Raw genomic sequence first — 15,681 nt, forward strand, 5'->3', positions numbered from 1 at the left:
CCGGAGGATCCTGGAGAGGGACTGGCCTCGGAGCCTAGAGACAGAGCCTAGCGGGAGAACATGGCAAGGGATCCTGGACTGAACCTGACTACAGAGATTGGCAGGAGAACCTGACTGGAACCTGGACACTGAACCTGACTGGAGTACCTGTACAGAACCTGGCTGGAGACCCTGACAAGCGAACCCGGCTATGATGATCAACTGAACGCTATCTCTGTATCGTTCCTTCTTCGCCGACTCCGTCCACACCTTTGGGGACCCCTGGACCCGCTGGGGTTGGACCCCGGCACTAATTCGATTTGATTACAATGACAGTTTCTCTATATGTCAGAGTAAAAATAATCAAATAGCTTTGCCTTTAAACATCTTATATGTTATCAAGAGAGTATCAATTTATACCTTTAGTCTTGGAACAAGATTAGATTTTCAACCAGAATGTGACTAGCAGAATCATAAAGATTGAGGAGAAAGGTACATTCACTTTGAAAATATACTGCTCCACATTTTCCAAATTCCCTAGCTTACTTTGTTCTTGCATCAACAAAGCATTTCAATCTTGTCTGACTTCCTTCAATAAAACCAATGAAACATTACATACACAGACCAGCAAGACTTATTCTTTAGAAATGTGAAGCTTTGGTGTTAATCCTAGCCAGAATGTGTGCTCCCACGGACAAGTAGAAATCTATGGGCAACGGGGTCAAATACTTCTTCTCCAACAGCGTTTCGTCCTTCTCCAACTCCAGAGCAAAGACCTTTTTGAGTGAAGTTGCTGAATAGATAGGCTCAGGATAAAGGACAAATGCAGACATTTTTGTAGAACTGACCTGTATTTCTTTAAGTGAGAAGCAAACTAATTTAGAATTTGAATGTAAAAGTCAAAGAGATTTATTTTTCTTTTTTTTAATGTACTTTTCAGCCAATTTTTGAAGGAAATATTACTGGAATAAGACCTATGAATTTAACATATTGAACTAAGTAAATTCTGAAAATATATTTTCATACAATTTGTTTATATTTCCCATGTATTACTTTCTCTCATTTTTCTATCTCTTTCTTTGTTAACTTTCTACTCTTCTCTCTTTTATTTTTTTCTTTATACCTATCCTTAGTTTGGGGATATTTCCAAGATTCAACCTTCTTCCAATTTCTTTTCTCTCCTCACTTTATATTTCATAGTAGGGTCCTGTTTGTTTATAATAGTTATCACATTTGGTTCTCACAGCCATCCTATGACATAGTCCTGAAATTTATGATTACCTTCCATTCCACACCTACATGTAACATAGAAACTCACAAGAATTTTCCAATTGCTTTTGCCCCCTGTAGAGACCACACAAACAGGAACCTGTCTTTTTCATCAATGTGACCCTAGCAATTAGCATAGTCTGTAGAATCTATATATATAAAACCCTAATATGCAAATAGACTGAACAGCAGAACAACCGGTCACTGACATGCGCTGACCACCAGGGGGCGCACGCAGAACATGGCAGGCGTGGGCCACAGTGGGATGGGGGAGCAGGTGAGCGGGGGTGCCAGACCAAGGTGGGGTGCCAGTCGCTGTCATCGGGCAAGCTTCTGGTGGTTATTGAAAATTCTTTGCTCCCACGCACCACAGTCCCACCTGGCACTCGTGCCTGCTGCCGGCACCGGCCCCGCTCGCACCCACTGCCAACGCCCGGTTCTGGTCCCAATCGCTCAGTGCCATCAGCAGGTGCAAATGGCGGATGCCGGCCCCTATCGCCCCTGAGATCTTCTCCACCTCCCCCTGCTCCTGACGTGCAATCAGGGCAGCAGCCGCTGCTTGCACCTGCTGATGGTGCTGGCCCCACTCGCACCCATTGCTGGAGCCGGCCCCAATCACTCCGCACCATCAGTGGATGTGAGTGGGACCAGTGCCATCAGAGCATGGAAGTGATGGCGGCAGGAACGGGGCTGCCAGCAGACAGGGGACCAGGGGCATGGCAGGAGGGGCGAGGCGGGGATGTGGAGGATGGGCCGAGACCCAGTCCTGTGCCCACTGCAGCCTCACAGCCCACAGTTCCTTTCAAGGTGCATGAATTTGTGCACTGGGCCTCTAGTATAATATAATTATACATATGTGAACAATGTAATATATGCAGTAGATTTAATAAATGAATGAATGAAATCTTGCTTTACTTTTTATATATGTACTAAAAGCCCAGTGCATGAAAGCCGTGCATGGGTAGGGTCCCTAGGCCTGTCCAGCGATCAGGGTCAATCTGTGGGGTGACCAGTGGGGCAATCGGGGGACCCCTGCTGGCACCCGCCTTGGCTGGCCTAGGGCCTGTGGGCTGGAGGCAGCTCCTGTGGTGAGAGTCTGCCCCATGGTGGTCAATGCACATCATAACGACCGGTCATTCCTCAGGTCATTCCACCTATCAGTCTATTTGCATATTAGGCTTTTATTATATAGGATGAGGTGTTACACTTTTCAAAGTAGTTTTTTTTTTAATATGAACTTATCTGATGAATACAATATTTTATGAATTGGAAAGATCAACTACCTTGGTTCCCATTTTTCTGATGAAGAAATTATGGCTCAGAAAAACTGAAGAATTCATTAATAAATTGTCAATAGTAGCTTCAAGCTTAGAGCCTTAAAAATATCAATTTGAGAAGAATTTTGACTCCCATGTAAACCTGTGGACTATTCTTTACTGTAAGATTACAGTTAGGGGAAGTGAGTTATAGTTATACATTCTGATAGTGTGTACCTGTTGATGTCATGTGTGCTAGATTATTGGGATGTGGGGGAAAATCTTATATATTTTTGCCTTTAAGCAGTGCATTGAATTAAACCTAACTATTCAGTTCCTTCTAAATTTTAAAATATATAGTTGAAAGATCAAAGCTTTCGAATATTATTTAGGCCAACAGTCCCCACATCACTATTCCGAGTTAACACTCCTTTAAATTAAAAATATTCATGACCTGAAAAATTCCTAACACTGACATATGTGTTCATACACGTGTGATGCACACACTGCTTCTTGCAATATTCATCATGAGTCACCGCCTTGCCTTTTGGCCTCCAGATGGCCCATTGTTGTGTTCACACTGAACTCCAAGATGCCTCTTTCCTAATTGCTGGCTGCCAGAGGGAGCGGTTTGTGACAGCTGTTCCTCCACGGTCGATTGCAACATTCCATTGCTTGGGCCTAAGTTTCAATATCATCCTCAGGTTCATCTTCTGCTTACCTAGTTCACAGTCAGACACTTCTTGACTATCTATGCAGAAAGAGGAAAGGGCAACAATCATTTAAAATATCAGCATCAAAGAAAAGTATTTGAAAGAACAAGAATGATTATACGAGGTGAGATCTGTGATATCAGTATTTTGATTTCTAAAGGCAGCAACAAACCACAGCCCCACTTCACTGTGCCTTCCACTCTCATCTATTATTACAGTAGGTCTAATTTTATATTGTAAATATTTTATATTCTTATTTTTGTTATCTTTAAAATACATTTTTTTAAATATATTTTTATTGATTTTTTACAGAGAGAAAGGGAGAGAGATAGAGAGTCAGAAACATCGATGAGAGAGAAACATCGACCAGCTGCCTCCTGCACACCCCCCACTGGGGATGTGCCCGCAGCCCAGGTACATGCCCTTGACCGGAATCGAACCTGGGACCTTTCAGTCCGTAGGCCGACGCTCTATCCACTGAGCCAAACCAGTTTCGGCTTTAAAATACATTTAATGCATTATTATATAAGACATTGTACTTAATCTTATGTAATTATTATACTTAATAAGTGTATTATTATATATTTTAATTATTTACTCTGTCTCCCCAGAACTATTCAGTGGCTAGAGATGGACTGCTAATCTGTTGATCTGCCCTGCCTTGTATATTCTGCTCACTCATAGCTTCTGCCTTTTCATCTTCCTCATCATTCCTGCTTCCTCTTGACCTTGGTTTGTCATGATCCTCAGGGCGCCAACACTAACGTACTCCATGGCTTTCTTCTAAGCAATCTTTCAGTTTCTGCTCCCACAGATGACCTCTCCCCTACCATTATAATTCACAGATCACATTCCTGACAGACAGAATTGAGATGGCACACACAGCTTATCTTTGGAGGCCAGAACATGGTGTAGGCCTCTGCAAAGCCTATGAATTGTCTGTCTTTAGGACAGGTGCCCACCGCTGGGACAATGAGCCAAGACTGGAGATAAGAATCATGTTGTGCCTAGCATGGTCATCTAAGAATGTTTCTCATGGGGAACTATAGCAATGTTTCCTCTGTAAGGAGATGTGAGTACATGCTGACATGTCTAGGAGAGAAAAAAAGTACATTGGCAGAAAAGAGAGCAGAGACAGATGATTAGAGTAGGCGCTGTCTTGCCCACCCTTGTGGAAGGAGCAATCAGCACCATCAATGACTACAGCGTGAATCGCTTCAGACCTGTACTCTGTCACTATCAGGGACAGAGAAGACTTGGAAGCTCTAATGGTTACAATAATGAGAGGGATTGAGTCAGAGATGATGACAGTTATTCATAGTATTATTATGAATAGTATAAACATTAGTATTCAGTGTTCATAGTACTGTCCTGATCCCTCTTATTTTATTTTATTTTTTAATTTAAATTCTTTATTGTTTAAAATATTACATGAGTCTCCTTTTTCCCCCATTGACCTCTCTCTGGCCGCTCCCATCGCCCCCCCCCCCACAGCACATGCCCTTACCCCCCTACTTTCTGTGCCCATTGGTTATGCTCATATGCATGCATACAAGTCCTTTACTTGATCTCTTATCCCCACACCCCCCGCCTTCCCTCATAGGTTGGACAGTCTGTTCAATGCTTCTGTGTCTCTGGTTCTATTTTTGGTCATCAGTTTATGTTGTTCATTATATTCCACAAATGAGTGAGATCATGTGATATTTATCTTTCACTGACTGGCTTATTTTGCTTAGCATAATGCTCTCCAGTTCCATCCATGTTGTTGAAACTGGTAAGAATTACTTCATTTTTTTACAGCAGCATAGTATTCCATTGTGTAGATGTACCACACTTTTCTAATCCACTCATCTGCTAATGGGCACTTAGGCTGTTTCCAAATCTTAGCTATTGTAAATTGTGCTGCTATGAACATAGGGGTGCATATATCCTTTCTGATGGGTGTTTCTGAGTTCTTGGAGTATATTCCTAGAAGTGGGATCACTGTATTCTTTTATGCTTACATTAGGTTGAAGACCCTTCAGAAATGTTTATAATCTTTGGAGGAGAAGGGGTTTCGCCAGAAGTAGTCCAAATTCTGGTGTAGTTTTTATCTACACCACAAACTAGCTGCCCCCTCTGAATTCAGCTCCTTGAGACTGTGGAAAATTGCAGCGAGAGATTTAAATGATCTCAGTGAGGTCAATGTGGGCCCTTACAGACCATCCCTAACTGGGGAAATGTTGCTGGACTGAACTCTGACAACAACTTCACTGTGGCAATGGCATCACTGAATAGACAGATTTTATCGCCAATGGGTTGGTACAAGGCTGTACCATTGGTCAGTAACTGCTCACTGTACGTGGCTACTTACATTTAAATGAAGTTAAATTCAATTAATTGAAAATTTACTTCTCAGTCATATTAGCCAAATTTCACGTGTTCAATAGCCACATGTGGCAAATGGCTATGATATTGGACAGCACAGATGTAGGACATTTCTATCATCACAGAAAGGTATATTGGATGCTCACTGTGATGTTCAGGGTGAAGGGAATGGGGACATAGTCTTATGACCACTTTCCTTACAGAAGGATGACCATAAGATTTCTAGAAATATACTTGTGAAGAGAGCTCCAGGAAAAAGCATTTTGAGTCCCTTGCCTCACGCACTGAATTTTTCAAGACGTTGACCCATTTCCTAGAAAGTAAAATGAATATGCTGTAAAATAGGGTCAAAGCACTAGAGTATGAAATCACCCTTGCAGTACTAAGCTCTATTGTATTATGAGAAAGGTATGTCCAGATATTGGGGCACAAGTGGGGTGCATAATTCATCAAGGCTCTTATAAAAGCCACAAAAAATAAAAAAATTGGTGATTTTCCAGAGAAATCATATGAGTCTCTGAGAAAGATTTTTTTTTCATAGCTGGCTAAAGGAAACAGCTAAGATGAGGGACAGCAACTTTCAGGAAGGAAAACCATGCCTGGAATTTAATAGTTGGTGAGCCTTCTTTAAAAGGCAGTCATGTTCTCACACAATACTAAGGATTCCTACCCAGGCGTTGGGAGATGTGAGAAACTTAACCACTTCAGCAGGACAAAGAAAAAAGGTTAGAAACATTACAGGACACAATATAATGAAGAAGACTTGATAAGTAACTGGAAGTTGGAGAGTTTCTGGACCTACAATTTCCAGCATTGACAGTTACAATTACCTCAGGACCCCACCACAATCAGAAGGGACAAGAGGCAGATGGGGCCACAGGAATGTGCTGTACTGACGTGAGGCCAGGTCCTCACATTTTTTATTGTTTAGTCAACACTATTCTGAGTCACCTCCTTTTACTCTTTTAACCTTCTCATAAGGGGAAAACGCCTAATTATATATAATTGTAGGCTAAAATACTTATTTAAAAATTTTCATTGTAATATTTATCAGTCAAATTATTTTAACCCTTTGGGTTGGAAACTGGGTGGCCCATAATTAGTACATATATCCTGGTTTGCCTCAACGGTTTTGGCTTATGTTGTTTCTCAGAAGTAATTATTCATACAGCCCCCTTTCATTCACAAAAGTCCTACTTTGGACAATAAATAGGTGATTAGCTACCCATAATGTTATTCTCTAAATGTGTTCCAAAATGCCAAGGGCAAAATGTGTTGTTTTTCAGAGGCCTCTGTGTTTAGTGCCACTTTCCATGTCAGCAAATGTCACCTTGAAAAGACATTACTTCACCAAGTTGGCATTGTTGACCATTTTCAAAACTATTTCATTTCGATGCCTTTTTTAAGCTCTCAAATTCAATTTTAGTGTCAGTTTTGCTTAGCACTGTCTTCTTCCTGTCCTTCATTCTTCAAGATTTTTTCCCCTTGAGTTTTCTATTTTCTTAGCTCTGTTGTCTATTTTTCTACATTGACTGTAATGTGTGGCTCCTGTTTGTGGCTCCTAATGTGTGGCTCCTTTCTCCCCACATTCAATTTGTCTGTCATGTTCTAAATGACTACTAGTATTTTTGAGTAGATGGTAGCATTTCACAAACAACCGCTGGTAGAATGTGCAATACCTGATAACTAACCTTTTATCTTACTCTAAATATGTTAAACTTGGCCTGATAGGTTAAAACTTCTAGTGCCTTTACTAGTAAAAGCAGTGGCCTGTTGGTAAATGTTTACTAACCAGCTTGGGGTGAGGGGAGTTGGCGCATGGGTGGGGGAACAACCTCATTGTGGTGTTTGCTGATTACCGTGGTGTAAATAACTCCACCATGGATGATTTTAAGCTACCAACATGGCCTTAACCAATGTGTGAAAGTAGCAATTGCCTCTGATTGAGCCTGTGCAAGTCAAATCCAGCAGACCACTGTAAAATCCTTTACAGAGATACAGAAATTAAAGTTCTGAAAAACAAATCACTTCATAAATAATTATTCTAATTATTTGAATTTTGTTTTGTCATAAAAGCTTATATTGAAAAAATATATATATAAATAAGCTTATATATGAAGCTTATTAAATAATAAAATAAGCTTATATTGAAAATAAGCTTATATATTAAAAATAACATCTAAGTTCTATTTGGTAACTAAGCATTCAGAAGAGGCTATTTCAGGTACATAAATGTGCCAGGTAAACAAACTTGGCTCTATCCCCCCAAAGATTACTCTCAAACTCCACCAACATTATTATGTGAGGGTTGGACTCCAGGCTCCATGACTGCCTGACTAAAGCAAATCCATGGGCTGGAAAACTTTCATGAGCTGGAACTGAGCCTCAGGGTACAGAGTAAAAAAGTCAGACACAATCAGAGCTAAGAAACACCTTACTAGTTATTGAAAATCCTTTAGCATTCAGCAAATTTATAAGATTGCCTTTCCTTTGTTCTGAGAGCTTCCAGAAGACATAAAGGTTACATTTGGGATCAGTGATTTTTTTCACAGATCTAAGCATTATTTTTATTCAAAGCCAATCTATAGCTTTGTTTAGTCCTAGTGGTTTAATATATAAAAGAAACTAAAGTAAGTTAAAAGTGGGAAAAGTCCTTTGAGGAATAAATAGTTTAAGAACTGCTCACATTTATATAAATGTTTTAATCAAGTGTTCGAGATTCTACACAGACTGTACTAGCTAAAGACACCCAGTGAAGGGTAAAGCAAATATATTTTAGAGAACATTCTGTGGCCAACACAATGTTACATCTGAACCTGAGATATTTGGCCTAGGGGGAAAACCTGAAGGCTAAAGATGTACTGATCCCAAAGTCATTAAGATAAGTGTCTTTGAGAACATTAGCCATAGATTTTATTGTATATTTTTTAAACCCATATCTTAAACTTGATAGCTAGTAGATTAAAATAAAATAGACTCTGCTGAAAGTCTTAAGTTGATGCACCATCTCTAGAAAAGGTTCATATTTATCATTAAACACTGTAATAAAAGCACTTTATAAATATTTATTTAGCTTATTAAGGGCCCTGTGAGCTATATATTATGATCCATATTTTACAGATTAGAAAACTAAGACTTGGGTCAGTTACTTATGCAAAGTCACACATCAAGAAAATGCCAGAATCTGAGTTCGAACCAAGCACAACCCAGAGCACATATATTTAACCAAATCGCTGCCCTGCCAAGAACTTTGAAATCATTTTTTGTTCTTTGACCCATTCATCCCATGGCAACAAACCTATCTCAAGATAATATGTCATAGACAGACACAAATACACAATAAAAAATTGGAAGCAATTTAAATGTTCAACAACTGAAGAATATTCAATGATCTATTCATACAAATAGAATGTATTCATAATGTATGTTTTATGAGATGACAACTTGTCAAGAAAAAGGAGGTCATAAAACAGAATGTATAGTATTTTGCTATCTACACTAATAAAAGAGAAAAATGGTAATTGGCGTACGACGATACCCTTTTCATTGGCTAATCAGGGCTATATGCAAATTAACTGCCAACTAAGATTGGCAGTTAACTGCCAACAAGATGGCGGTTAATTTGCATATGTAGGCACAATGCAGGGAGGCGAAAGGGAAAGCAGGAAGAAACTCCCTGCCACTGACAGTGATCGGAAACCCAGGGAGGAGCTAAGAGCTGGGGGGCAGGGCAAAGGCGGCCCTGGGGCCGCCTTTGCCCTGCCCCCCAGCCATGATCAGAGAATCAGGCGCCTTTGCCGCCCTGGCCAGTGATAGCAGGAAGTAGGGGTGGAGCCAGCGATGGGAGCTGGGCACGGTCTAAGCTGGCAGTCCCAGGAGCTAGGGGTCCCTTGCCTGGGCCTAAAGCGGAGCCCACGATCGCGGGACCGCTGCAGCTGCAGGTCCCCGCTGCCCGAGCCGGACGCCTCAGCCAGAGGTGTTAGGCCTGGGCAGGGGCGGAGCCTGCAACCGCGGGGAGCTGGGGGTCCCCTGCCCAGGCCTGACACCTCTGCCGGAGGCCTCAGGCCTGGTCAAGGGGCCGATCCGGTAATTGGTGATAGGAGGGTGATGAGGGTCAACTCCTCTGGCTGAGGCATCAGGCCTGGGCGGGGGGCTGAGCCGGGGATTGGGGGGATATGATGGTCCCCTTGCCCAGGCCTGAAGCCTGGGTCAGAGGCGTCAGGCTTGGGCGGGTGGTGGAGCAAACGATCAGAGGGAGATGGGGGTCGCCTGCCCAGGCATGATTCCTGGGCCAGAGGCCTCAGGCCTGGGCGGGGGCCAGAGCCAGTGATCGGGGGGAGATGGGGGTCCCCTGTCCAAGCCTGACACCTCTGGTGGAGGCATCAGGCCTGGGCAAGGGGCCGATCAGGTGATCAGAGGGTGATGGGGGTCTACGCCTCTGGCTGAGGCATCAGGCCTGGGCAAGGGGCAGAGCCAGCAATCGGAGGGGTCTGGGCGTCCCCTGCCCAGGCCTGATGCCTGGGCCAGAGGCATCAGGCCTGGGCTGGGGGCAGAACCAGTGATGGGGGGAAATGAGGGTCCTGTGATTGGAGGGTGGTGGGGGTCAACGCCTGAGGGCTCCCAGTATGTGAGAGGGGGCAGGCTGGGCTGAGGGACACGCCCCCCCCACACCCAGTGCACAAATTTTGTGCACCGGGCCCCTAGTATAAAATAAATATATATGTGGTTGGGGGGAAAGCTAAAGGAAAAACATAGCTATATGTTATCTCTCATTATTTCTGTGAATTAGGATCATATATATTTTTTCATTCTGCATCTTTTCCACTTTTGTAGTTTTTGTGATGAATAGATATAATTTTATAATGAGGAAAGAGTCATTTAGACATTAAACAAAAGCATATATAGGATGTTCAAAAAATGTATACACACTTTGAATGTTTTCCAATGGGTTAAATCTGAAAAAAAAAAGAAAGAACATCAATTGAGCTATCAGAAGAAAAGTGTATACGTTTTTTTTAACACCCTGTACATAGTTCTCATTAACACATCTCATGAAGGAATTGTTGGAACTAAGAGTCAGCCCAGCCGGTGTGGCTCAGTGTTTGAGTGCCAACCTATGATCTAGGAGATCATGGTTTGATTCCCTGTCAGGGCACACGCCCAGCTTGCTTCGGGCTTGATTCCCAGTAGGGGGCATGCAGGAGGCAGCCAATCAATAATTCTTTTTCATCATTGATGTTTCTATCTCTCTCTCCCTCTCCCTTCCTCTATAAAATCAATAAAAATATTTTTAAAGGGTCAAAGTAACTAGGATAGTCAGATGAATGGGAAATAAGCTAACATTATCAGATCTGGAAATTATTTTAAAAGTTCTGAAATACACAGGCAGGGAATGCCACACCTGACACAGTTCTGGCTGAGGAACGAAATGCATGGGGTTCCCAGCTAGGAACAGAATAGAGGCACAAGCCAGCTCCATTGTCTCTCATTTCCCTCATGGCCAACATGCTTGAAAGAGTTGCCTTTCTTCCCTACCTCCACTCCCCTCTCCCATTTACTCTTTAACTCATAACCTGGTCTGATCCCCCTAATTTCCTCCCCAGAAGTGGCTCTTACCACTTCCATGAATGTTCACTTTGTTATCCAGCCCAATTGTCACATTTAATCCTTACCTTAGATGAATGGCCACTCAGCTACAATTGACCCAACTGACTCCTTCCTTGTGCATCTCTTCACTTAAATTCTGTGGCAGGTACACTCGTGGTTGTCTCTCAAGCTGCATTATTTCGATCCTGTGCGCGTACACCTACTTCCCTGGTAAGAGTGTCAGTTGTGTCCAGGTGTGGGACAGCAGGATACTCCGAGAAAGCAGGCCTTTCCCCCAGCCTCAGAAGATGAACCATGTTGGCCTAAAGCAGTAAAGAAAATATCATTCCCCTTTGTAGTTTTTTTAGGAATTGGTATTGGCCAATGGAACCTGAGGATAAGTTCTTTGCATGCACAATTGCTGTCTTTGAACTGAGGTTTTTTTGTGTGTTTTTTTTAATATATATATTTTTTATTAAGATATTACATATGTGTCCTTATCCCCATGTTACCCCCTACCCCCCTGTTGTCCATGTCCATTGGTTAGCCCTATATGCTTGCATATAAGTCCTTTGGTTGATCTTTCCCCTTTACCCCCACCCTCCCCTACCTTCCCTCCAAGGCCTGACAGTCCAATCAATGCCTCTCCGTCTCTGGATTAGTCCTTGTTCATCAGTTTATGTTGTTCATTATATTCCACAAATGAGTGAGATCATGTGGTGTTTATCCTTCTCTGACTGGCTTATTTCACTTAGCATAATGCTCTCCAGTTCCATCCATGCTGTGGTAAATGGTAAGAGTTCCTTTTTCTTCTTCCTCTTCTTAAAGAATACCTTTCAGCATTTCATATAATGCTGGTTTGGTGGTGATGAACTCCTTTAGCTTTTTCTTATCTGTGAAGCTCTTTATCTGACCTTCAGTTCTGAATGATAGCTTTGCTGGATAAAGTAATCTTGGTTGTAGGTTCTTGGTATTCATCACTTTGAATATTTCTTGCCACTCTCTTCTGACCTGCATGGCTTCTGTTGAGAAATCAGCTGACAGTCATATGGGTACACCCTTGTAGGTAACTGACTGTCTTTCTCTTGCTGCTTTTAAGATTCTCTTTTGCTCTTGGCATTTTAATTATGATGTGTCTTGGTGTGGTCCTCTTTGGATTCCTTTTGTTTGGGGTTCTCTTTGCTTCCTGGACTTGTAAGTCAATTTCTTTCACCAGGTAGGGGAAGTTTTCTGTCATTATTTCTTCAAATAGGTTTTCAATATCTTGCCCTCTCTCTTCTTCTGGTATCCCTATAATTCTGATGTTGGTACGCTTGAAGCTGTCCCAGAGGCTCCTTACACTATCTTCATATTTTTGGATTCTTTTTTCTTTTTTCTTTTTCGGTTGGGTATTTTTTGTTTCTTCGTATTTCGAATCTTTGACTTGATTCTTGGGATCCTCTTGTCTGCTGTTGGATCGCTGTATATTATTCTTTATTTCAGTCAGTGTATGCTTAATTTCTAGTTGGTCTTTTTTCATATCCTCCAGGGTCTCACTAAATTTATCGGCGGTTTCCATAAAATTCTTGAAAAACCTTATAAACGTGGCCTTGAACTCTATATCCAGTCGTTTGCTTTCCTCCATTTCTGTCATTTGTGACCTGTTTCTTTGTCTCCGCATTTTTTATGCTTCCCTGTGTTGGTAGAGTGGCTTTGTGTGCTAGGTGTCCTTTAGGACCCAGTGGCTCAGCCTCCCCAGTTACCTGAGGTGGACACTCTTGGTGCACCCCCTTGCGGGCTTTGTGCACAGTCTTGTTGTAGTTATGCCTTGATTGTTGTAGGATCACTGGGAGGAATTGACCTCCAGGCAATTGGCAGTGAGAATCAGCTGTGTCTGCAGTGGGAGAACTTCTGTGCTGAAGACACCCTTCTGGGGCAAGACTTGCTTCAGTGGGGCTTTGGTGCTCACTGAGTCTGCCCCCTGAGTGTGTCCCTTATGGATCTGAGGAGTTGTAATCTGGATGGTCCCACTCTGACCACTGGGTACACTGGCTCTTGGATCTAAGGAGGTGCTAACTTAGCCTCTGTCTGAGGTTACCCAGCAGTAGCTAAGAAGAGAACTGCAGATTCCCCTTCCTTTTTTGGAGTTTGGAGGTGCCCAGATGAGGCCCAGCTGTGAAGCAATGCAAGCTGATGTGGGGCCTTGGACCTTCTCTTGGAAGTTCTGGGTCTCTCTGGCCCAGCTGCAATTTGTTAGGTAATTTTCAGGTTGCAAAGGGCCAGGGCATTCATATGCAAAAGCCTCTGCTGCATGGGGCGGGGTCTCAGGGAATCAAAGGGCGGAGCCAGCAGCTATGGGAGATCCTCAGCCCTGCCCTAAGGGGCCGCGTGTCTCAGTGTCCCGGTAATTGCTGCAAGCACCTCTGAGGGAAAGCCGCCCTCATGTTCTGAGTTCTGCCTGCTGCCAGACAGTCCAGTTTCTCCCCGTATGAGTCCTGGGTCCCCAGAGACTTCCCGGAACCGGAGTTCAGAGCAGTCGGGAGCTTGTGACTCCCTCCTGATTCAAAAAGATAGCCACATCCTCAGGTGCCCGCCCCTTTCCACGCGCGCTCAAGCCTCCGTACCTCTGCACTTTACTTCTGCACCTCCTCTGAGTCTATGTGTGCTTTTCTTTTTCCTTCTAGTTGTAGAATTTCCACTCAGCCAGCCTTCCTGTAGTTGTGGATAATGTCAGTTTTGTCTTGTCATTGTATTTTTGAAGTTGTTGTGGGAGGCAGCAATTTCCGGTTTTTACCTATGCCACCATCTTTGTTTCTCCTGAACTGAGTTTTTGATATTTGATGCTGTGACAGCCTTTTTGTGGCCATAAGAGGAAAGCCAGGACAATCACCCCAAAAACTAATATAGAGCCTTAACATGGAAGAAGTACTGAACTAACAAATTCCAGAACTATCGACTCCCAAGCTAATACATATATATAAAAAGAGGTAATATGCAAATTAGCCAAGATGCCATAACAGTCACAACCACTCAGGAGGAGGCTGTGCGCGCAGGTGGGCAGGAGGGGACTGTTGCGCCATGAGGCAAGCCACAGATGGTGCAGGCCCACAGAGAGCAGGGTGCAGCATGCCCGCAGAGAGCAGGGAGCAGGGAGCAGGGCTGCCTGCCACCCTCAGCAAGCAGGCAGGCCCGCAGAGAGCAGAGAACAGGCCTGCCAGCTGGGGCACACCAGCAGTCCTGCCTCTGCACATGAGCTGCAAAGGAAACACCTTTTCTGACTGCTTATTGGCTAAGCTCCCAGTATGTCACTCGCAGTGTTCTTGGTAACTTGTGTAATAAGAATCCAACAAGGTGATTTAAGGTTTTTTCACCTCACTCCTGGAGGAAAAAATGAAGGTCCGCTGCTAGAGGGGCTAAGAAATGTCATATCCTGCCCTAGCTGGTTTGGCCCAGTGGATAGAGCCTCAGCCTGTGGACCGCAGAATCTGGGTTCAATTCTGGTCAAGGGCATGTACCTAGGTTTCAGGCTTCTCCCAGGTCAGGGCTCATGCAGGAGGCAACCAATCAAAGTGTCCCTCTCACATTGATGTTTCTCTCTGTCTTTCCCTCTCTCTTCCATGCTCTCTAAAAATCAATGGAAAAATAGCCTCAGGTGAGGAAAGAAAGGAAGAAAGGAAGAAAGGAAGAAAGGAAGAAAGAAAGAAAGAAAGAAAGAAAGAAAGAAAGAAAGAAAGAAGAAAGAAAGAAAGAAAGAAAGAAAGAAAGAAAGAAAGAAAGAAAGAAAGAAGAAAGAAAGAAAGAAAGAAAGAAAGAAAGAAAGAAAGAAAGAAAGAAAGAAAGAAAGAAAGAAAGAAAGAAAGAAAGAAAGAAAGAAAGGAAGAAAGAAAGAAAGAAAGAAAGAAAGAAAGAAAGAAAGAAAGAAAGAAAGAAAGAAAGAAAGAAAGAAGAGAGAAAGATCATAGCCTATGAAAGAGACATCCTGAAAATGCCTAAAGAAAGTTGTCATTTTTTCGTGGTGAAGGAATTGGAGTCCATGTTGACGAAAACACCTTGGTGGCTGAGGTGGCCAGCAGAGGCGGCAGCAGTGGGGTGATGGGGGTGGCACCTTCCCCTGATCAGCCCAGTTGCCTCCTGCAGAAAGAGGCCAGACTGCAGCTTAGGCCCGCTCCCCATGGGGAGCCGTCAGTAGGACACCCCCTGAGGGCTCCCGGATTGGAGAGGGTGCAGGTGGGGCTGAGGGACCCCCTCCCACCTCGTGCACAAATTTTGTGCACCAGGGCCTCTAGTGAGATCATAAAAGCCCATTGTTTCAGCCACTCTTGGTTAGATGTTCAGTTCCTTGCCACCAAAGATATTCCAGTTGATTCTGATGTACAATCCTGGACACCCTTCTTCATCCCGCCTACCCTTTGGGCCTCTCCTGAACTCTTGAATGCTTTGCATGTCAGTGTTCCAGTTTCATCTTTGGCCTCCTTCTCTTATTATTCCATTCACTTTCTCTTTGTGCTTTTTTTTCCCCATTTGGATGATTT

General features: G+C 43.2%; 1 protein-coding gene across 3 annotated transcripts in view; it reads right to left on the bottom strand.

Moving 5' to 3' along the window:
• Positions 1–306: 306 nt before the first annotated feature.
• The window catches only part of KCTD12 (potassium channel tetramerization domain containing 12), a 45,791-nt gene continuing 30,416 nt past the window's right edge, over positions 307–15,681 (bottom strand). The window contains exons 2-3 of one of the 3 annotated variants that reach the window (XM_059684863.1): positions 10,514–10,539; positions 307–3,255 (exon numbers count right to left, since the gene is read on the bottom strand). In XM_059684863.1, coding sequence (XP_059540846.1) covers positions 3,080–3,255; positions 10,514–10,539 — 202 coding nt within the window. In that variant the 3' untranslated portion in view covers positions 307–3,079. The remainder of the gene's footprint in view (positions 3,256–10,513; positions 10,540–15,681) is intronic. The other 2 variants (XM_059684862.1, XM_059684868.1) reach the window with 2 other exon arrangements.

This window comes from Myotis daubentonii, chromosome 2 (genome assembly GCF_963259705.1).
Source record: "Myotis daubentonii chromosome 2, mMyoDau2.1, whole genome shotgun sequence".
NCBI classification, from domain to species: domain Eukaryota; kingdom Metazoa; phylum Chordata; class Mammalia; order Chiroptera; family Vespertilionidae; genus Myotis; species Myotis daubentonii.